This window comes from Sinocyclocheilus rhinocerous, unplaced genomic scaffold (assembly GCF_001515625.1).
Source record: "Sinocyclocheilus rhinocerous isolate Xijiao unplaced genomic scaffold, SAMN03320098_v1.1 scaffold1655, whole genome shotgun sequence".
Classification (NCBI taxonomy): domain Eukaryota; kingdom Metazoa; phylum Chordata; class Actinopteri; order Cypriniformes; family Cyprinidae; genus Sinocyclocheilus; species Sinocyclocheilus rhinocerous.
The window spans coordinates 324,029-346,775 of NW_015655597.1; the positions used below are offsets into that span (position 1 = coordinate 324,029).

A 22,747-nucleotide genomic window follows, 5' to 3' on the forward strand; every position below is an offset into this window, starting at 1 on the left:
CACACACACACACACACACACACACACACACACACACACACACACTCATTCCCCGCTAATTACGCCACTGCAGCGCCCCCGGCTGGAGAGTGAAGAAAACAAGCGCCTCGGGACACGATTTTATTTCCTTCAGAATTATCTCTGGGGTTATGACTCCGTAAATCAGTGTTGGGCAGTAACTAGTTACTAGTAAATCCAACAACCCAATAATTCCTAGATTTCTTTTCATAATTTTCATGGCTCGCACAGGCACATGAAGTCACCAGTGCATAAGGAAAGCTTGGAATATGGAAAAGCTTACATTCAGGGTATGGAAATATTGCCATTACACTGATTTTGTCAGGAGAAAAGCTGATATGAACACATTATGTGTAAGTTGTGGCATTACTTTGGCATTACATGGCTTGCCCACCCACATCCCTCTGATCCCGATATACATTATATTATTATAATTGAACTTATGTGATTTCCTTTGCTAAAATACTTCATGAAATATAATCATACATGGGTAACAGAAATTATAGCTACAATTAGCTTCAAGCTACACATGACAATTAATACAACACTTTTACTAAAAGGCACAATATGTAATTTTCGCCGCTAGAGGGCGTGTATTCAAAATAAAGGAAACAAAGCAGCGCTGTTTTTTCATACTAGATACATTTGAAATTATTTGAAAGTTCTGTTATAATGCTACTCTGTGCGGTCGTCACCTGTCTAATAAAACGCATAACATATTAAAGCGTCTTTGGTGTTTCCATGTTTTCTACAAAACAAAACCGGAAATCGAGAGGTTATGACATCATTGGCAGGCGACACAATGACACTATGGACACGCTCCGTGTCACTAGTTAAAATTGCTTATTTCTCTGGATTTAAACATTCTTCTAAACATTTGGGATAATGTAAGTACACAAGTCAGCAAAATATATAACACTGTTCTAGTGGTTTTTGAATATTTTAAGAAAAAAATCTTACATATTGTGCCTTTAAAAGTCACTTCCAATCACCATTGAGTATTTGTAATAACTTCTGACTGCGATTCAACGTAGATTTTGGTCAAATGATGAGGCAGAAAAATTGTTAGTAACATTTTTGAAGAATTTTATGTGGAAGATACACAATTACAACTTCTGTGGGGCGTAGTAGTGCAATTACTGTTGCCAGAAAGTAATAAGTTAAGTAATACTATTACTTTCGAAAGGAGTAACTAGTAAAGATTAATAAATTACATTTTTGGATCAGTTTCCCCAAAATCAGCCCAAACATAGTAAATGTGCACGGTCCTTTCCTTTCATTGCGGTTACATCAATATTAGAGCTGAATAAAGGTCTGCTGCTCTACTACATGTATAAATGCAACAGTTACTACAATAAAAAATTGTCTTTTTATTAGCCACTTGTCATCAAATAATTTTATTAAATAAATATATAAATAAATAAACAACATCTATAAATTCTGGAAAAACTAATAAAATTTATAGGAGATCCTGGATTATATTTATTATGATATATAATATATACAAAATATAATAATATATAAAATATAACTATAAATATAATTAAAAAATAAAATGTTGGTTACCATGGTATATTTTAAGGGTAGACAAAAAGAGGTACAATAAATGTATTTAATGTATAATTTAATGTCAGTCTTAAGCTGGTTGTAAGGTTGTTTCTAAAATCACAAATACTTATTATTTTAAACAATATATATATATATATATATATATATATATAATTAAACAATTACTGGTATTCAAATATTTTTCATGTACTAAACTAAAAGCCATTAAAACAAGGTCATATGCTTTGACAGACGTCATAATTCACACATGTGTGCAACAAATGAATAAGTACCGTTTACCACATATCACCAACAGAAAGAATTAATATCACCATAATAAGCATGAGTACTGTAAAAAATAATAATAAATAAAATGTTAATTACAAAGTTATCTATATGTACAAAATAAATATATAATATTCATACAATACTTATGTGGTGTGATAAAATAACGCCTTAAAAATATCTTTTAAAAATACAGTAAAAAGAACACACATCTTCAGTGTTGACAATAATAATTATCTAAATTTTTTTTTTTTTATCTAATTAGGTATCATTTTTACTCATATACCATTTTAAATACACAAAACACGTATCCTAAAAAATACCAAATACAGATTTAATAATAAATAAAGTCAAATAAATGATCTTTCCATGATGCAATTTTATTAAAGACACATAGCCGGCAGTACAGTTATTTAATGTTTTAATAGATGTATTTAAATATTTATGAAACCCATTCCATGATCAACCATCTTAAAAGGCTTCTGTGACTTTTGGCTGTTAAGACTGAATATGCAGCATAAACAAAATCTCCTAGACATATCTTCTCTGCCATGTCTCTTTTCTGCACATCGCCATCAAGATGGATTTTGGGGGCTCTGTCCTGCTCCCCTTTCAGACCGTGCTTCAGGAACTGATGTGGTTGTTACACTGCTGGGCTTCAGATTGAGTTTTTCTACTGCACTCAAGACGGGACCTCCATCTACTTTAGGTACACTAGTAGATGTTGAGATCACTGGCGATGGCGCTACTACTCCTTCTAAAGACTCATTTGTAAAGGTTTGTGCGTTGTTTGGTACTGTGGGCACATCTAACAGTGACTGTGTTTGTCCAAAAGCTGAGACATTGGTCGCTAATGAGGTCTTGATATCTGATGGATTATTAGGAGTTGAAGGTATCTGTGGGCTTTCAAGCATTGTTGTTGTGGTTGGAATGGCAGTAGACAGATTTTCTAATGCTGATGAACTTCCTTGTGCTGCAGCTTCAGCTTTAGCCACTTCTGCAGCCTTGCTCTCCATCTCCTGCATCCTTTTCTGCACCATTGCGGGCATCAGCTGCACATACGTGCCCATTAAACTGTGATTGGTCCTTATTAACTTGCCAGCACAATTGTCCACACATCGCTCCTGGAAAAACAACACAAACAAAAGACAGAAAAGGGAACATTATATAACCGTCATAGTGAATTTATGTATAATGACCAGGGTTTCTGCAGGTTTGATGGGGAACACACTGTTATGTTCTCTTAATGTAAACGTGAGTTGTATTAGCAACACTTTAGAGATTGAAAATACAATTTCCAACTGATGTCCATCACTTTTTAATTAATTAATAAAAAAAAATAAAAAAAACTTAAGGCTAATAGCTCTGCTCCCAACCACTAGAATATGGAGAAAAAAAAAACTTTCAGTGTACTTCACACTTCTTCCTCAGTGTTTTTGTCTTGTTTTACCGTGCAAATGTCTAAAGATTCTTAAATCAAGATATATTTAGTAGAGAAGCAAAATGGCATGACAAGATGTCTTGTTTTTCTCAGAAATTGGTCAAAATGAAAACTAACTTCATTTTGTTCCATTTTTCAAGACTTAATTTTACATTTGCATCTCAAGTAATTGTATCTTGATTTAAGGATGTTTGGATATTTGTATTGGAAAACAAAAATACTGAGAAAGAGATTTTGTTTTGCAATGCATGCAACATTTAATCAGAATCAGAATCAGAAGGAGCTTTATTACCAAGTATGTTTACACACACACACAAGGAATTTGACTTGGCGACAGGAGCTTCCAGTATAGAAGAAAGTACACACATAGTGCAAACATACACGACACACATTGAATTACACAGTAAAGATGAAATAACACTAATATAAGAAAAACAGAAAAATAAATAATGCACTATATACAGAAATAGAAATATGTGACCCTGGACCACAAAACCAGTCTTAAGTCGCTGGGGTATATTTGTAGCAATAGCCAAAAATACATTGTATGGGTCAAAATTATTGATTTTTATTGAAGATCATGTTCCATGAAGATATTTTGTAAATTTCCTACTGTAAATATATTAAAACTTAATTTTTGATTAGTAATATGCATTGCTAAGAACTTCATTTGGATAACTTTAAAGGCGATTTTCTCAATGTTTTGATTTTTTTGCACCCTCAGATTCCAGATTTTCAAATAGTTGTAAGTCGGCCAAATATTGTCCTATCTTAACAAACCATACATCAATGGACAGCTTATTTATTCAGCTTTCAGGTGATGTATACATTTCAATTTCGAAACATTGACCCTTATGACTGGGTTTGTGGTCCAGGGTCACATATAGAGAAAGAAAAAACATATAATTGTTTAAATGAATGTACAGATATGTCATTTACAACTGAAGTGTACCGTTTATGTAGCTGACAATATACAATTCCAGATACTATGTATAAAAGTGTCAGTTATGATTTTCATTTGTTCAGGCTGAATATGGCCTGCGGGAAAAAACTGTTCTTATGCCTGGCTGTTCTGGTGGTCAGTGCTCTGTAGCGCCGACCAGAAGGCAACAGTTTGAAGAGAGAGTGTGCTGGGTGTGAGGGGTCCAAAGTGATTTTACCTGCCCTTTTCCTCAATCTGGAGGTGTAAAGGTCTTTGAGGTTGGGCAGGGGGGAACCAATAATTCTCACAGCAGTCCTAACTGTCCGTTAATGCCATGACTTCATGAATTCAAGTCTTTCTGCTCTGATTTAAAAAAATGTAAGGCCTTAAGTAGTTGAAGAGTGAATTAATACTTTTAAAGACCTGCAGAATGACAGAAGTGACTCCGCCTCCACACCCATAAATAAATAAATTAATACATTAACACATGTGGATGGAAAATATTTAAACCCTCCTTTAGTTTATTTCTTAATGATTTTGTGAAATTATTTCAAATAATTATGCTCTGCTATGCCAAAAATATTTATATGGCTATTACTATCTTAGTGTGTTTTGCATTTTTGGTTTATGAGCCTATTTTATTTCAAATCTTGCTCCTATTTGTTATGTTCCCTACACACATACACACACACATACATACATACATACACATAACGAAAATCTATATATAACATCCCAGGAACACATCGATTTAAAATGTTTTTATAAATTTAAAAAAAATATTTTTTTATTATAAATATTGTTTTATTCAAATTACAGGTAAATCATTTTGCCTTACCTCATCCATTGTCAGATTTCTGTAGTTGAAATTGCTTGTGCATCGCTGGAAGCAGATTTCCGTCATGCGATTGTAAACGAGCAGGAAGTCCCGCAACTAGACCACAAAAAACAGTACAATAAAATCTTGATTTTATAAAATATTTGTCACATTCATATATATAATGACTGCACGCGCTGGCTGTCATACTTACATTTCGTAGTTGTCCGGCGGGGTCCATGACAATATTGTTGGCAGTATATATCAAGATAAACGTCTATATAACTGCAAATAAATTTTAATTCAAAGAGATGAAAATAAGAAACGATATCCAAGAGCTATCGCATGACTTTCAACAGCGCGCGGCCATGTTTACAATCACGTGACCACAGGAGCGACTGTCACGTCATGACTAGTTGCAACGGAAATTTACAAAAAGTCCTCGCCTCGCTACTGTAGTGAGCTTGTGCTGGTGCATTTTCCTGCCTGTCGTGTGTGTACGTGAAATGAAGACCTTTTACTTTCTTTCTTTCTTTTCTTTTTTTATTAATAAAAGGCTAAAGGCCCCGATATACTTCAAACGAAGTTCGTTTTCGTTCTTCGTTTGGGGGAAAAAAGAAGTTCGAAAAGGCTGAGCGACGGTATACTGTTTCCGAACATTCCAACACCCCCGTGCTGCTGGAGGCGGGGTGTAGATTAATGAAAAACATGTGTCGCGACGCTCGCGCGTATGCCCTAAACACAATAAAGATGCAATGATGGTGTATCTAGGTGTGAGACGGGTACCAATGGTCAGAATATTATAGACAAAAGAATAATGATTAGCAGCAGTTCAGAGTCAAGTAGCATGTTTGCAATACAAAATAACCATTCCATTCCCATAATCAGTCTTTAAGTGTGAATGGCTCATAGTCTGAAAACTTTAGCATGATGTGGAAAAAACATTAAGAGTCATCTCAATAACACAAACCTGTTTGTTACTTTATTTTATTAGTGTTCATTTATTTTATTAAACTGGATACATTATTACACCTTTTTATATTTTATGTGTTGTCATGATTCGATAAAAACAAAGGTTTATTATTGTATGTTCTTTTGGCATTTCATTTATTGTATACCTTTTAAAGGGGTCATATGATGCGATTTCAATTTTTCCTTTATCTTTGGAGTGTTACAAGCTCTTGGTGCATAAAGAAGATCTGTAAAGTTGCAAAGACTAAAGTCTCAAATCCAAAGAGATATTCTTTATAAAAGTTAAGAGTCAGCCACGCCTACCTAAAACGGCTCGTTCTAACACGCCCCCAACATATCTACCACACTATGTGGGAAGATTTGCATAACACCGCCCAAATGTTCACGCAAAGAAAGAAAGCGTAACTTTTATTCTTGTTGTAGTATTGTTGCTGCCGCCATGTCGTGAAGACGCTGTGTGTTTCGTTGTGAAAGCGAAACTACTTTCAAAAGAGGACGATATCCGCTTCGTCATCCCTAGAGCTGATCCGTGCTGGTCGCTAAGGGAATACATCAACTTTGCGCTGTGGATCGCCGGATCGGCTTTCACAGTGGACGAAGCAGAGTCCAGCCCGGGGCCGTCACATGTGGTTGCCGCAAGCCTCCTTCGTCGAATCCGCCGGCCGCGCCGTTCTCAAGCCCGCGCGCCTCTGCTCACTCTAGCCCGGCCGCAGCTCACGCTAGGCCGCCGTGTTTTTCGTTGTGAAAGCGAAACTACTTTGTTTGGCCTTCCAAAAATGGACACGACTAGAAATCAGTGGTTAAGTTGTATTTACAACACTGTTCCAGAACACTTCAACCCAAATATTCAGATGTGTGCAGCACATTTTATGGAGTCATTTGACAGTTTCTAGCAAAGCTAAGTGAGATATTTTTATGGTAAATATTTGGTAAATTTTATCGTAATGTTTACGTCTTCAGACATTCTTCAAAGTTTTCAAATAAAGAATTACAGATACAAAAATAGAGTCACCAATACCTTTAATATCAGGGCAAAGCCACTGAAATATTCCAACTCTGACTAATAGCTATAAAACAGTCCTTATTTTCCTGTGCATAGGTACATCAAATGACTTGAGTCATCAGTCAACCTTATTTGCACAAATAAACATTTATGTGATCCTGAAAAATATCATTAAAAACAATCAGATAAATATTTGTTAACATATTCTTCTTACTGTAAGTACAACAACAAACAGACCAACCTTCAAATGCAGGAAATAAGAAAGCACATTTAAAGTGATAAACTGATTTAGATGTGTCTCGATTGGACACAACCTCAGAACAGATAGCTGGTCTCCTCTGCATGCTTTTGAACAGACAGAAATTATGATTTGGGGTGTGACTTATGTACTTTAGCGATGAGCTTTAAATATCACAGCTGCTGACAGCACCACCCCACAGTATCCTGTGTTTCAACTTTTAAGACGTTAAGGTTTCTTTTAACTCTAAAACTGTTAACTGTCCTGTTCTAGACTTTGTCTTGATCTACTGAGGGAGTGATCAAAGTCTTCATGCACATTTCTGTGCATCTCAAACTCTATCTCTGCATTATCATCTCTCTCTCTTTCCATTTCCTTCTCTCTTACTCTCTCCCTCTCCCTCTCCCTCTCTCTGTCCCTCTCCCTCTCTTCTGCCTCCAGGGCTACTTGATGACTGTTGAGGTAGATACTGTGACGTGAAACCATGAGGCTGCTGCTCCGGGACGGGAGGGTGACATCAGCCTCATCATCCTGGTCCATGCCGTTCTGCTGGGATGCGGGTTGAGGATGTGTCTGGGCCTGGTGAGTTTGAGCCTGCTTGTGGTATTTTCTCTTCTTCCTACGCTTTTTATTGGCAGTCAGATCCAGAGAGGCATAGGACACGTCCCCCTGCTGGACCTGTGAGATAATGACAAACCTAAGCTGTAATTTCAGGATGTAACACATTCAATGCAATGGGAAAAAAAAAAAATTTACTTGGTGTACCTTGCCTCAATTAGGCTTTCAGGTTAAATTGCAACACAACAAAGGCCATCAAAAGAATTACACAATAGGTTGCACAATACTGGTAGAATAGCTAAGTCTCAGCCTGTAAATGACTGAAATAATTTTAGTGTTGAAATAGATTAAAGGCGTTTTTAGACCTGTAGATTGTTTGCTCAATTCCGCAACAGGAACCTAAATTTTTTTTGGTTCGGTTCGCTTTCACATGACAACATTTCAAAGCGTACAAAAATGTGTTTATGCAAGTCACATGTAGGTAAACCAGTCATCTCATTGGCGCACCTGTTTACGTTCTTCATAGCGTCACACACACACTTAATTCCCATTTTATTCCCATATATATATATATATATATATATATATATATATATAATGTGCTCACCAAGAAAATCAGACTTTGCTTTTTATACATGTACCATTATTAATTATTATACAGCTTGGTTTGTTGTATTGGATTTCTTTGTCACCAAAACTGAAACCGTTTATTTGCATTTGGACCAAGACTACCACGGTTCAGGTGATCTTGGACCAATTGTTTTGATGTGGATCTGAGCACTATATTGCTGTCTTCATATAAACAAACCGAACTAGGAAAGAAAATGTGCCAGTTTCAAAGAAAAGCATAAAACTTAATGCCAATTTTTTAAATCAGCATGAAACAGAAGTTATGATCATCTTTTCTTCCCTGTTGTGACACATATCTGGGTGAAACGGCACTGAGAATATGTTATTGTCCTGCCTTCATGTCGGTGAACGCGTTATGAGAGATTTTGATTAAAGATTGACCCTTTTCACATTTCCGGGGTCATAACTACACCAAAACTACAACAAAAATAATTGTCGTATTCTCATTTGCCCCAATAGCAATATATATAAAAAAAATCCAAGATAGCATTTCTGACTTTCCAAAAGAGGAAAAACATGTTGTTGGTCAAAAGAGAGAGAGAGATGTCAAATTTGCCATCACTCCCTCATCCTTTGTATTAGAAACACTGATGCAGCAGTGTTAACTAGTTTTAGGTAAGCCAAGGTAAGAAAACACAGTATAATATAAACACAAAAGTATAATGTTGATAATGTATTAAGTAAAAAAAAAAAAAAATATATATATATATATATACCGTATATATATATATATATATATATATATGTTAATAACTTTGGAAATGCCTCATCACAGTCTGTGAAAAGGGTCCATTATGAGGGGGTATGAATTAAAAAATAATGATGTGCACAGATGAATCATTTATAATAAACACTGCAATGTTCAATTAAAAAAAAAATCTCAATTTTGATATGGTGGTGACTTTAACTTAACAAAAAAGGCTCAATATCTTGCAGAAATACTAACATTGCACTTGAATGTTCAGCTAGCGAGCTATTTATGTGGCATAACAATGTAACTTTTGACATACATACTGCTGTAGAATGGTCTGAGAACTCTGACCACAGCTGCCTTCATTAAAAGACCTGTTTCTACACACGTGTCTAGAATTCTGTAAAATGCGTAGGCGTGCGTGCCTAAAATAGTTATCAAGTGTGCATTCTCACGCAGCCCTTCTCTGTGAACGTCTTAAATTTAAACCATTAAGCCACTGAAGTGATTATGAAAAATGTCACACAATACAGATTGATATATGAAGGTGCGCTTTCTAATTTTGAGCGTGTTGGAAATACTACAACGCATGCAACAACCAGCCGGTTTTACTTTAAAAATGTATAATTTAATAGTTGCTGCATAAGACAAGACAGAGAACCTGAAAAAAATCCACATATTAAATGTTACAATTCTGTTCAGTGTTTAATATGCAATTTGTTAATAGTTGGCCATTAAATTACCAATGCTAGCCAGCGAACCAACCAATAAACAAAAACGAACAAATAAATGGATAAATGGAAAAATAAATAAATAAGGGCAGGAATATTGGTATTTGGATGGATATTGCATATTTTTCATAAAAACATTGATTAAGCGTGCAAAAGTTCCATGTTTTTACGGTTAATGGATAAACTCATTGTTTTAAAATAAATATATTGTGTACTAATGTAGATCAGTAGTGTAAAAATTAATGTAAAAATTATTTTACATTAATAATGTGCATTGAATGCCTCCAGATGTTAGCAATTTCCATGAAATTTGTTGAAGACCATACCTTTAATCCCTGCTTTGCTGTGCTTGCATGGGACATTTGTTCATAGCACACCTCCGGAGACATTTCAAAATGCCCTGCACAGAATTAACAAGCATTAAATACATAGCAATGTCATCATACAGCATAATTATTAGCAGTAAATAGTAGGCATACACTGGATTACTGTATGTATGAGCTATACCTACCTCCTCCATCTAAACAGATATTTCCATAAATAGGATTTTCCTGTCTTTCCACCTCATCATCCTCAAACCTGCACAAAATATAACCAAATGTATTTAAATGATTCAAAGTGCTGTTGCTTATTACATTTTAAATCAAAACATTTTTCCCCTTTTTGTGAAAAAATACATAAAAAAATTGTAATTCAAACAATATGCTGTTAATCACCTGTAAGACTGAAGTGAATCTTGACGTAATGGCTCATCTCCATATTCTAACATGTTTTCATTAACTGATAAAAAAAAAAAAAAGAGTTTATAACTGTGACCTCAAGTTGTTGTAGATTTGTCATTATTCATTCATGTTTTTATATGTTCTATAAAAGTCAAATGTATGAAGCATACCTGCATATTTTTTTTTCTTTCTTCTTAATAAACAGAATACAACATTTAAACACACAGATATCAGCAGTGCAGTCGATGTCAGACCAATGGCCACATATTGATTTGTGCAGTTTTCTGGTTATAAAGAGATAATTAACAGGTCATGATTGGATGAATATTGCATTGGCTTCCCATTACATCTTATCTAATATTTATATTACAACCTTTTATATTCATTTTGTTACACAATAGCCATTATATTGCCTGACGTTTATCAATATAAACTGAAACAACAACAACAGGCAATTGGTGCAATCATTATTTTAGAATTCCTTTTTACTTCTTCTTAAAAATGTCTTTCAATGAATATTTTATTATTGACATAAAAAGTGTTACAGATCGTTTTCTTCTTTTTTTAATTCTTAAAACTTTCAATAAATATTTGTATATTTCAATTTAACATTTTATTTATTTATATAGAAAATTATTGTAGTAAGGAAAGTTGTTTGAGTTTCTGTAGATGTCATCACACTGAAAGAATGTAAAGAATCTCTACCAATATAATTATTATCATTCATATCATTAATAAACTTCACTAATTGTTTTGTGCAGATTAATTACTGTATAATTTACGGTATTATTCAAAGAAGGTTCAATATGTCAGGGTTTGATTTCAAGCCATCACTATTCTAAGCCTTAAGAACAAAAAATGACTGAGAACCATAAAGAAAACATGCAAAAATACAATTATGAAAGAAAAAAAATGCAGTTTCAGTCTGCCATTAAAATGATGAACTACTGATTTAGACAACAAAACAGCTTTCATTTAAACTCAACGTGTTAGAATACCGTCAGCAGAGAACAATCCCATACAAAAGCGATAAAGCATTTTTCCTCTTACCTGGCATCCTGATTTTATAGGGTCAAATGTCCAATAAATCCTTGTCTGATAAACCCTTTCACCTGTATGTGAGCATGTTCAGCAAGAAGTGCACCAATGTTGCAGCTATTTTTATCGTCTTTAGACGTTTTCGGTTACAAACAGGAAATGTGGCGGCTACCTTATTCGTTGCAAGCGTTCACATCACAAGAAACACATGGAGTCTACATTGCGTAGTGTCATGAACCACTCTCTATTGTTGAGATGTACATCGAAAGCATTTCATTTTTACGGTTGTCATTGTATTTATTTATTAAAAATGTTTTTGAAAGAATTTGCTTTTGAAAAGTTCCTTGTTACATTTTGTGAAATTTGTCAAATCTGTTGTGTTTGTTATCTCGATTTTCTCTATTAAAAAGTATATTGCCTTTATGCTTATTCATTTTATAATTTATAATTAAAAATCAGGTGAAAAGTATGAAATCAAACGTATCTACCATAGACACTGAGAGTGCTGCAATATTTAGATTAGCACTTGACGAATATGGGTTTTTCCATGACCAATTCTTAAAATTTTACCATTGTTGCCCCAATCTTGAATATTTGGTTACATCCATGAGATCAAATACTTTGTTGTACAGCAATTTTATTGTAAAATCTAAAAACAAATCATCATTTGAATTTACAATATACAACTAAAATATTGCTAAAATGTCAAAGTCAAAAGACAAACTTCTTATGAAAACAAATGTTCTTATAATTACAATTTATTATAATATTCATAATGAATGAATGAATGAATGATAACATCATATATATATATAATAAGGTATTCAAGTGATACTTTTCTAAAGAACAACTACATGATTTTTCATTTTCTACTTTCTGTATTCTGTATAACTGAACTTTCACGCACTGTACTTTATTCTGTGAGGCAAAGATAAATGGAAATAGAATTTTGCACATTTTTTACACAATTTATTATTTTTCTCATGCATTATTGGTAAATGACCTATATACATCATGAAGTACAATAGTACATTTGGAGACCTGATTGTATACAGTGCAGGATACAGGTGATCTAAACACTGAAACAATCAATCCTTTTTTCTGAATTTTCCATTTCCGACCACAATAGCGAGAACAGGAAACGTCCCTCTGCATAAACGTGTCGCTGTTGTAGCAAAGAACCACAATGCACAAAACTCTGTACAAAAAGCAACTCTCTCTTTTTCTTGTTTTCTCTGTCTTAACACACATACACTCTCTAATAGTCATATGTCTCTGTTCATTAATCAGAAATGCCTTTCATTTCCATCTTCTCCCACATTGAATGAAGGCTTGTTTTCAGGGGTAAACTTCATTTTAAAATGCCGGATGTTGTATAAGCAGCATGAACAGAACTAAATTCTGCTTTGTTCTAAGCACCATATAAACAACCACCAGCTGTGCTGTTACTGCAAGTTATAATATATGGTGACCAGAGCTGGAATTTGTATTTGTAGATTAGACCTGTAAGGTTTAGGATACATACTGTCTCTGTTGGTCACTGTCTGATGTGGTTTTGGCAGTTGGTTTGTCTCGACTATCTGAGGTGTAAACTGAGGTTTTATGGGGCCTGAAACAATCAGCTGATAGCCTTTGCTTTGTTAACAGACCATGCAGCCACAACAGGAGGTCAGTGTTGGCATGTAGACTTGATTTCAAAGCTATCTGATTATGTAATAGTGCTCACTTATTTTCTTTGCAGTTGTATTGTAACAGTATTAAAAGCCATCATTGCAACTGACAGCCTCATTTATTGAACACACACATACACACACAGGTTTGTTTTTGTGAAAAGTGGGGACATCCCATAGGCGTAATGGTTTTGCCTAGTCATATTTCATATTTTGGAATTTACCCGGTTTTTGACCCCACCCTCACACACTTTTTTTTTAATTCACACATTTCAGGGAAAATTTTACATAGTTATGATGTAGGAGTAGTATGTGTGCTAAGTAAAACTCAAGATATTCGATCATATATTTAATGTCAGTAAAGCACAGTTAAGCAAAATTCAGTCACATTTTTTTTTCATCTAAAAAAGAACGAACTAATTATTTATAAGAGTAACAGATTTTATGTACAGTCAATTCAGAAATACAAAGAAAATAAGCAAAAAAAATACTTTAAAAAACACATAAAAACATAAAAATGAGGGTGATCTCACAATAACCAAAATATAACAAAATAAAATGTTACAGAGTTAATTCACCCAAAAATAAAAATTATAAATCCATAAGACTTTCAAAAAACATAATATATTTGATGTACTCTATGTACTGATCAATGTTTATATAAAAGCTTAAATTAAATCTGTTCATCATATAAAGTGACTGCCTCTTCAGAAGACATGAATTAAACTGGGAGATTCATATGGGTTACATTTACAATGTCTTTATGAACTTTTTGAAGCATCAAAATACTAGTTGCGTGGACTGTCAATGGAAAGACAGAAATCTCTTAGGTTTTCTTAAAAATATCTTCATTTGTGTTTTGAAGATGAACGAAACTTCATGAGGATGAGTAATTGATGAAACAATTTTCATTTCTGGGTGAGGCCTTTAGGGAGGAATCGTCCATGTCAGCATATTTGTGGCCCACGGTTTGTGGGTTCTCAAGTACATGATACATTCACACTAGAATATCAGTCATATAGACATCATGGTTCCTCACTGATGTGTATTTCACTGGTGGTGGGGGAGGTTTGAATGGAGGTGGCATATCCATTCTGAAAAGAAAAAGTAAAAATTTAGATAAATGGACTGAAAATGGGTAGGATGTGATTATGTAAAAGGACAGAGGATGTGCTGCTGATTTTTGTGTGTCTCACTTTTTTTGGTTCTGGTGTCTTCTGTATAGAAGCACCAATCAACACGAGTAACAACAACACAATCGGGACAGCGATATATGTCGAGCTTTTTGAGGCTGAAAGAAAAACAAAAGATATGTATAGAAAAGTCAACCCAAAAAAGGCCTGGTTTTATAATTAGCTCAGATTGGCCTAAATTCATATCCTGTTTATACTGTCATGTGCATGTCTGTTTGAGAACAAAACGCTGATATCAATCTGTGATAAGTGGGGCAGGGCCGAGGGCTGTGGGAACGGAGCGAGGCCGGTGGAGTAAATGATAATGAGAGACACATGCCCCACTCACTGCTCATTATCATTTACTCCACCGGCCTCGCTCCGTTCCCACAGCTCTCAGCCCTGCCCCACTCGTCACACAATCATAGATCACACACTTTAAATCAAACAGCGTGACGTCATATACAGTGCCTTCCACTAATATCGGCACCCTTGGCAAATATGAAAATAAATCTGCATCGTTTATTCTTTTGATTTTTCACAAAATTCTAACTTTTCATTGAAGTAAAACAATGAAAAGTAGGGGGAAAATCTAATTATGAAATAAATCTTTTTCTCTAGGTTACGTTGGCCACAATTATTGGCATCCAACGTTCTTTTCCCAAGATTTCCCAAGCTCTGAGTTTTCTCCTATAATGCCTGATGAGTTTGGAGAACACCTGACAAGAGATCAGAGACCATTCCTTAATACAGAATCTCTCCAGATCCTTCAGAATCACAGCTCCATGTTGGTGCTTCTTCTCTTCAGTTCACCACATTCATTTTCTATATAGGGTTCAGGTCAAGGAACTGGGACGGCCATGGCAGAAGCTTCATTTTGTGCTCAGTGACACAGAGTTGATGCAGTTGATTTTGATGTTTGTTTTGGATCATTGTCCTGATGGAAGATCCAACCATGGCCCATTATAAGATTTCTAGCAGGGCAGTCAGGTTTAGATTTTTTTATCTGTTGGTATTTGATAGAATCCATGATGCCATGTATCTGAACAAGATGTTCAGGACCTCCGGCAGAAAAATAAACCCACAACATTAAATATCGAGCAGTATACTGTATTAAACCGTGGGCATGGGGTACTTTTTAACCCTGTTTGCACCAAACCCATCTGGTGGGTTTGCTGCCAAAACGCTCTTTTTTTATTGTCATCTGACCATAGAAGCCATAGAAGTCGTGTCTGACAACTGAATATGCTGGAGTTTGTTTTTGGATGAGTGAGAAGGATTTTTCTTGAAACCCTCCTGAACAACACGTGGTGATGTAGAGGCTGTTTGATATTTTTTTAGGCTTTTTGACCCCAAGACTCAACTAATCTTTGCTATTCTGCAGCTGTGATCCTTGGAGAGTCTTTGGCCAGTCAAACTCTCCTCCTCACCTTGCATTAGGATGATATAGACACATGTCCTTTTCCAGGCAGATTTGTAACATCTTTATTTGACTGGAACTTCTTCATTATTACCCTGATGGTGGAAATGGGGATTTTCAATGCTTTAGCTATTTTCTTTAAGCCACTTTCTATTTTGTGAAGCTTAACAATGTTCTCAGAATTATATTCTTTGGTTTTACTCCTTGTGATGGATAATTAGGGGAAGTTGGCCTTTGTGTTCCTCATATTTATAATCCTGTGGAATAGGAAGTCATGGCTGGACAATTTCATGCTCCTATAGTCACCCTGGTGTGCTAAATAATTATAAAAATAAATGGGAATATACTTCAGAGATATTTTACTCATAATATCTAGAGGTGAATAAAACACTTTTATTTCATAATGTGAGTTTCCCCCCACTTTCCATTGTTTTACTTCAATGAAACGTTAGAATTTTGTGAATGTTTTGAATGAAAGATCAAAAAGATAAACGATGCATATTTATTTCATAGCCGCCTTTGCTCATATTTACCAAGGGTGCCAATATTAGTGGAGGGCACTGTATGTGTCTGTAAGGCTCCCGAGTTACAGATAAACATGTCAGATTACATTATTGTGTGTATTTAATTTGTTTGAAATCAACATAAAACATGACCACTTGTAATTTCTTAGTATGAAACAGATTAAAACAATATTCAAAGGGAATATTCCAGTTACATTCCTAATACATGACAGATAAGTTGATTTTGATTGAATCTAGGCTATATAAAACATTATAGGCTGTAATGCTCGCACTGTGATTTACTTACTGAAAATTAAATGAAGAAAAATTATACACAATTTTAAATTTAAGTTAATTTAACTTGATTTAATAATGATTGTCGTATGATGCATTGCTGGATCTTGAAAAGTGGGTGTTTCTTATCAGAATGGACTCAAGCCTGAATGAGAGTTGATGCGGTCAATAGTGGAGGCCTGTCTGAGATCCCAAAGTTAATGCATAAAAAAAAAAAAACACCGTTATTTGCTATTATTGCCATGCCATTTCAGTGTTTTCTGGTTTTAATACATTTAGAAAGCAGCAATTACCTGTAACAATAAGCATTACCAAAAGTAGTGATGGAGAAAACAAAGCTTTTCAAAACTCTAAATCATTTGCTTCGTTTACAATAGTTGTTTTAATGAAAATGTAATCTATCAAATGTAATCTAGAAATAATTAAATATCAATAAATATGAAGGTTCTGTAAAATTTGTGCTATTGTGTGTTGTGTGTTAGCTATTAAGCAGGGCTTGGCAAACTATGTCAATTAGAATTAGGGGCGCAACGGTTCAACTTACTCACGGTTCAGTTTGTATCACGGTTTTAGAGTCACGGTTTCGGTACGGTTCGGTATGTGCTATGTTCAGGGAAAAAAACTATATTGTCAAATAAAAATAAAGAAAATAAGAACAAATAATCTAACTACAAGCAACAGCACAAATAAATAAACTGTGAAAAAAGATACAAATAAAATAAACAGTGCTTTTCAGGTTTTTTAGGTAGGTCTAACATTAGTTTTTAGGTACAGAAGATCTTCTCACTGCGCGCGCTAGTTCACGTCTTCTGGCTCTTTAATATTTAAACTGGCAAGGCTTAAATGAGTTTAGTTTAAACACAGATAGCAACGTGTGCTGTTCAGGTCTCACCTGCGCTATCAACACGTGATGACGGCATAAATGACAGTTATTCCAGCATAAAGCACTCGCATTGATTAAAGAGTGACTGGTTTGTCCACGTATTGTTTTTTTTCTCTCTCTCATCGCTCTTGTTGTAATTTATTGGGAAGCCAGAATTTGTATCCATCAACAGAAACATGCATTAGCCTAACTCTAACAAACCATATTACAGATGCATTGTCAGATTTAAGTTGAACCGCGGTCCCATGTGTATGCCGAACCATGTGTGGAGAACGGTACGGTTCGATTTTTTACCGAGAACCGTTGCACCCCTAATTAGAATCAATTAAATATTGTTCTTTTTGTAATATACACGCACAAGTATTAAAATTCATTACGTTAATTTAAAATGAACCTACATTATAAAACTGACCCGGGAGCAGAGCAAACTATTTTTTGAGTAATTTGTGTGTGTTTTACCTTTTGGTACTTTTTACCTTTTGCTGTAACAGTGGTGATGTTTTTCTGTGTTATAACAGTGGTGACTCTTTCTCTTCTGGTAGCTGGATCTGGAGTTGTGCTCAAACTGTCTGTAGAGGTATCTGTAGATTTGACAGTACTTGCATGTAATGTAGATGCATTGCCAACAGGTGGAGCAGAAGAGCTGCCAGTGGGATGACTGGTGTGTCTGGGTTGTAGGGTTGTCATAGTGGCGTTTGGTTTTATTGTGCTAGCTAGGAAGTGACCAGATTCTGTTGTAGACACAGTGGTATCATTGCTCCATGAGCTGGTCCCATTGGAGGTAAAGCTGCTCAGACGTTTGGTGGTACTTACTGGGCAAGGAGTTGTCATTCCTTTAGCAGAAATCATTATGGAAGGGAAAATGAAATATATAAAGAATGTCAATTAAGAAATATTACAATTACATACTACAATACATTACAATAATAATACAGACCTACATATGTCAAGGGGTTTAGAAAAAGGATTATAATATAATATAATATTATATTATATTATATTATATTATTGCATTAGACTACAGTAAAACTAGACATTAAAAGCTGTATGGAATTGAAACAGTATTGGGATGTTTGTGGTGTGAGTTTGCACAATGATTCTATTATATTCTAGTCTAGTCTAGTCTTGTCTAGTCTAGTCATATTTAGTCTGACATGTCACAGAAAGTGCTCACCCACCTGTGGGCTTACCCAAATGTTTGCCAAAAGAACATTATATGATGCACACACACTCTAAGAAGATTTTGTAAAATAGGGCTCAACTTTCTGTATTAATTTTTCTCAGGTGTTTTACCCATATTTTAAATTATGCATTGCACTGTGTTGTGTTTTAGAGTTAAAGGAAATGTCTGTAAACTTGAAGGGTTAATCTAGCAAAAAATCTAAACTATTATCATCATTTACTCACCCTCATATCATTCCACCCTACAGTTTCGGTTCCTATAGACTTCCATTGTACACACAAAGGAGGTCATTGGGGACCGAAACTTTTTGGTTACCAACTAATTCACAGTATGGTCTTTCATGCTCCACAGAAGAAAGAAAGTCAGTTCCTAATACAGGTTAGGAATGACACGAGGATGAGTGAATGATGACAGAATTTTATTTGGTCTCTTTAATAGATAATGTCCTGGCAGAACATTGCCAGTATATTAATGTTTTTCTACAGATTTTTTTTTTCTTACAGTGCACACATTTGTGAGCTAATGATAACGTTTATCCCCTACCATTAAATCGAACCATCACACAAACCTTCTGCATTTTTACGTTTTCATTAAGATTATTTAGCAAGTTTATTAAAGGGGTCATATGATGCTGCTAAAAAGAACATTATTTTGTGTATTTGGTTCCTCATTGGGACCATTGGCTGGTTACATTGTGGATGATTTCCGGTTTTACTATCCTTGTTGGGGACATTTAGTTCCCACAATGCTGGTAAAACCTGACCCACACACACGCAAAAACACACTAACAGCCTTTCCTAAAACAATAAGTCCCGGAAGGCTTCAAAAGAGGGAAATCAATTAACCTCTGTTCCAAAATGTATAATTAATTCCTAAAGGCTTCAGTGGTATTTTCCATTGTTTGTGCTGTGTGCTTTTTTTGGCAAACTGGGACTTTATCGTTTATTATTCACTTTTAAGAAGCTGTTTTTTTTTTTTTTTTTTACAAAGGAATTTCAAATTGCCATGTGATCGCAGTTACAAAAAACTTTTTCTTACCTTGGCTTTGCTTTGAGAGAACATGGATAGAAAACTCCATGTCTGTCTGGAGTTGATTCTTCAAAAAGACAGCTGTCAGTTTGTATGTTCCTGACTGGTCAGATGTTACGGAGGTCAGAGACAAAGTCTCTGATAGAGACAGTGTTGTGCCACCCTAAAAATCATCACATGGATTTGTAATTTTAGACAGTTAATACACTATAAATGGTTTATTTAAAGCAATACTGCTTTAATATTTCATTTCAATCTCTTAATATTTCACAATCTTACCCTCATCCACTTATACTGCAAGCACTGTGATGCTTTTGCGATACAAGAAATCATCACATCCTCACCAACACTGACGTTTAAAGGGCTGCTTGTGTTACACTCAATGCCATCAAGAACTGTTTGGAAAAGTAGGAATTATTTTATATGGATTTGTTTATTTGTAAGAGCTTTACAAATGTTTTATTCGACAGGTAATGATAAAAAAAAATTCAAACACCTTTTTAGGTGCAACTGATTTATATTCTCAATACAAACACTCACAATTCACAGTCAGTTCCATAGTGGCATTGAGACCTTGCTGATTTTGTACTAATGAGTCCCATTCAGGTAAACAGATGTACAGATCGCTGTCGTTTCTGGTGATGTGCGATATAATGAACTCTCCTTTTGAGCTTTCCAGCCAAATTATCTGGTCCTGATGAGGTGAATAAGATCAACACAACAGTTGTATAAACTGTGGCATATAGAAATGTGTATTTTTCCATCTGACTCACCTTTGACCTTGCAAGTTTATAACGGCGTGGTGGAGGGCTAGCTGAACAAGTTATTTTCACGTCATCTCCCTCTTTTATGAATCCATATGGATATGACATCTTCACTGATGCTGGAGGCTCTGAAATTAGAAGACAGATCATACTTATTTGCTTTTAAATGTGAATTAAATGTGAGAATGTAGGTTAACAGTAAGCAGTTTACCTGTGACTTGGAGCTTTGTGGTTCTTTTAATTGAGCCATTAGGATAAGATGTAATTTCGCAAATATAGTTTCCACCGTCATTCACTGTAACTTTATACAGGGTCAGGATTGAGCCCTGCAGCTTCTCAGTTTTTGATCTGGTCACTGTCTCCAGAAGAGAACCGGATTTAATATAATGTGTTGGGTACCCAGGATGGAACACAACAATCTTCTGATCGATCTTCTCATTTTCTTTTTGCTGTTTAATCCATTCCAGCTGGATAATTGTGACGTCATGCCCCTCTCCCACAATGCACTGCAGGCTGATGTTCTGTCCCTCCACAGCAGTTGCGTTCACATTGTAATGTATAAGCACTCCGCACGTTCCTGATAAACCAATTTCATAAGTGATAGTCTGATTGTGTTGTTGATTATTCTAAGAGATGTGTTATTGACAAGGTTTCACCTTTTAAGCATTAGAAAATCACCAGTGTCATCTGTAGTATAATTATATGTCATTTTATGTATAGACACCTTATTGGATAGGTCAAGAAAAGATAATATTTAATGACTGAAAAAAAATGTCATATGTAACCATCAAGTAAAAAGCAATGTATTTTCCTTACACCTTAAATGCATGTGAATGTATCTTAATCATTATTTAAAATATTAAAATAGTTTACAAAATATTTTTCAAGATAAAAAGTTATGTATGTATGTTTGTATGTATTTTATGTTACAAATGCCATTAATCATTGATCCATAAATATCATCATTACATTTAGGGGTGTTGCTCCACTTGACATTTTACAACCTGAACTAATCTTGCCTTGTGAGAAAAATATTGTATTGTCCAATATTTAAAAGATTTATTGATCTTGAGGGTCATTTCATGATTTTTCTGCTTGATTGGACCACAGACTTTGATTTGATTTTTTCCCCCTAAGAAATAATAATAAAAGATTATGCTTGATAAATACTTTTTCAATAATTCATTCTTTTAATGATGATTTTGTCTTTGTTATGAAATCAGAACAGTTGAATCACACAGTCACCTTTGACTTTTATTTATTTTAACAGAGATCGAAAACAAGCTCATAGGATTATCTGTTAAATCACTGTATGAATGAATGGCATTTTGAATGCATTTCAAGTAAATGATTAGGACAAAAAGATAAGTGTCATGTCATAGACCTCCTAACCAAAGCACCGATCAGTTTAAAAGCTAGTAAACCTTTTCTTTGTAGGTAAAAATAAAAATTCAAGCTGCTCTTACCTTGTATCATGCATAAAAAAATAAGAAGTTTATAAGTTGGCTCTGCCATCAAAAAATCCATATCTGTGAGGACAACAGTGTTAACAGAGAGAGAGAGAGTCAAACATAAGCAGCAGCAGAGGCACAGGCACAGGAAGTGAGCTACACCACCAGAGAGACAGGAACTGGTTTATCTTCATCGTTTTTACTTCTCTAGTCTGTCGGAATCAACAGTTGCTTGGTTTTTTTTCCCACCAAGTGAACAGCAGAGGATACCTAATGGATAGATGCTCTGATGTTTAGAGTAGATTGGATAGAGTAATGGAGTTGGTCTTGATACTTTTTATAAGCACAGTAAACTTCTACAACAGATAATTATGACCTTATTTTGTTGCGTTGGCAGTCAAATGTTGACAGTCAGCATGTCTTCCTCGATTTCCTGTCAGAATGCATCTATGTAACAAGCTGCGGCCACGTTTACTCATACACAGACAGACACGCACACGCACACACACACACTCACACACACACTCCCTCTCTCTCACACACACACGTACACACATCAAAATCAAGATCATGTGAAATTTTAAAGCCCCTACAGGCAGTAGGTGTGTTATTGATTGTTTTTTGGACAAAAATTTTTTCGAAGCAGGGGTTAAAGTAGGGGTAAAGAGCTCAATTCAAAATCCAATATGGGTCAATAACTTAAATATATGTGTGTATATATATATATATATATATATATATATATATATATGTGTGTGTGTGTG

The 22,747-nt window shown here is 34.8% G+C and overlaps 3 protein-coding genes across 3 annotated transcripts; all 3 read right to left on the reverse strand.

The window, feature by feature from the left end:
- Positions 1-2,224: 2,224 nt before the first annotated feature.
- Positions 2,225-5,552, reverse strand: LOC107718791 (mitochondrial import inner membrane translocase subunit Tim10 B-like). Its single transcript, XM_016526017.1, has 3 exons — positions 5,246-5,552; positions 5,053-5,148; positions 2,225-2,975 (listed from the first exon to the last, which is right to left on the reverse strand). The coding sequence occupies exons 1-3, from the start codon at positions 5,270-5,272 to the stop codon at positions 2,427-2,429; spliced, it is 672 nt and encodes a 223-aa protein (XP_016381503.1). The 5' UTR covers positions 5,273-5,552; the 3' UTR covers positions 2,225-2,426.
- Positions 5,553-7,113: 1,561 nt separating this feature from the next.
- LOC107718727 (splicing regulatory glutamine/lysine-rich protein 1-like) lies at positions 7,114-11,699 on the reverse strand. Its single transcript, XM_016525931.1, has 6 exons — positions 11,627-11,699; positions 10,747-10,860; positions 10,571-10,634; positions 10,366-10,433; positions 10,181-10,254; positions 7,114-7,922 (listed from the first exon to the last, which is right to left on the reverse strand). The coding sequence occupies exons 1-6, from the start codon at positions 11,631-11,633 to the stop codon at positions 7,500-7,502; spliced, it is 750 nt and encodes a 249-aa protein (XP_016381417.1). The 5' UTR covers positions 11,634-11,699; the 3' UTR covers positions 7,114-7,499.
- A 2,267-nt stretch (positions 11,700-13,966) lies between these two features.
- On the reverse strand, positions 13,967-22,116 carry LOC107718726 (T-cell surface protein tactile-like). The gene is given in 10 exon segments (XM_016525930.1): positions 13,967-14,378; positions 14,481-14,515; positions 14,517-14,575; positions 18,033-18,389; positions 19,778-19,931; positions 20,048-20,163; positions 20,309-20,462; positions 20,542-20,660; positions 20,744-21,109; positions 21,999-22,116. Coding segments are annotated over 10 exon segments (1,518 nt in total). The 5' UTR covers positions 22,060-22,116; the 3' UTR covers positions 13,967-14,281.
- Between the last annotated feature and the right edge of the window lie 631 nt (positions 22,117-22,747).

Excerpts from the sequence above, each read along its gene's own strand:
- LOC107718791 (XM_016526017.1), bottom strand. The coding sequence starts at position 5,272 with ATGGACCCCGCCGGACAACTACGAAAT. Across the intron at positions 5,149-5,245 it reads CCGCCGGACAACTACGAAAT|TTGCGGGACTTCCTGCTCGT; the intron begins GTAAGTATGACA and ends TTTGTGGTCTAG. Across the intron at positions 2,976-5,052 it reads GAAATCTGACAATGGATGAG|GAGCGATGTGTGGACAATTG; the intron begins GTAAGGCAAAAT and ends TTGTTTTTCCAG.
- LOC107718727 (XM_016525931.1), bottom strand. Across the intron at positions 10,635-10,746 it reads AAAGAAAAAAAAATATGCAG|TTAATGAAAACATGTTAGAA; the intron begins GTATGCTTCATA and ends TTTTTTTATCAG. Across the intron at positions 10,255-10,365 it reads TATCTGTTTAGATGGAGGAG|GGCATTTTGAAATGTCTCCG; the intron begins GTAGGTATAGCT and ends AATTCTGTGCAG.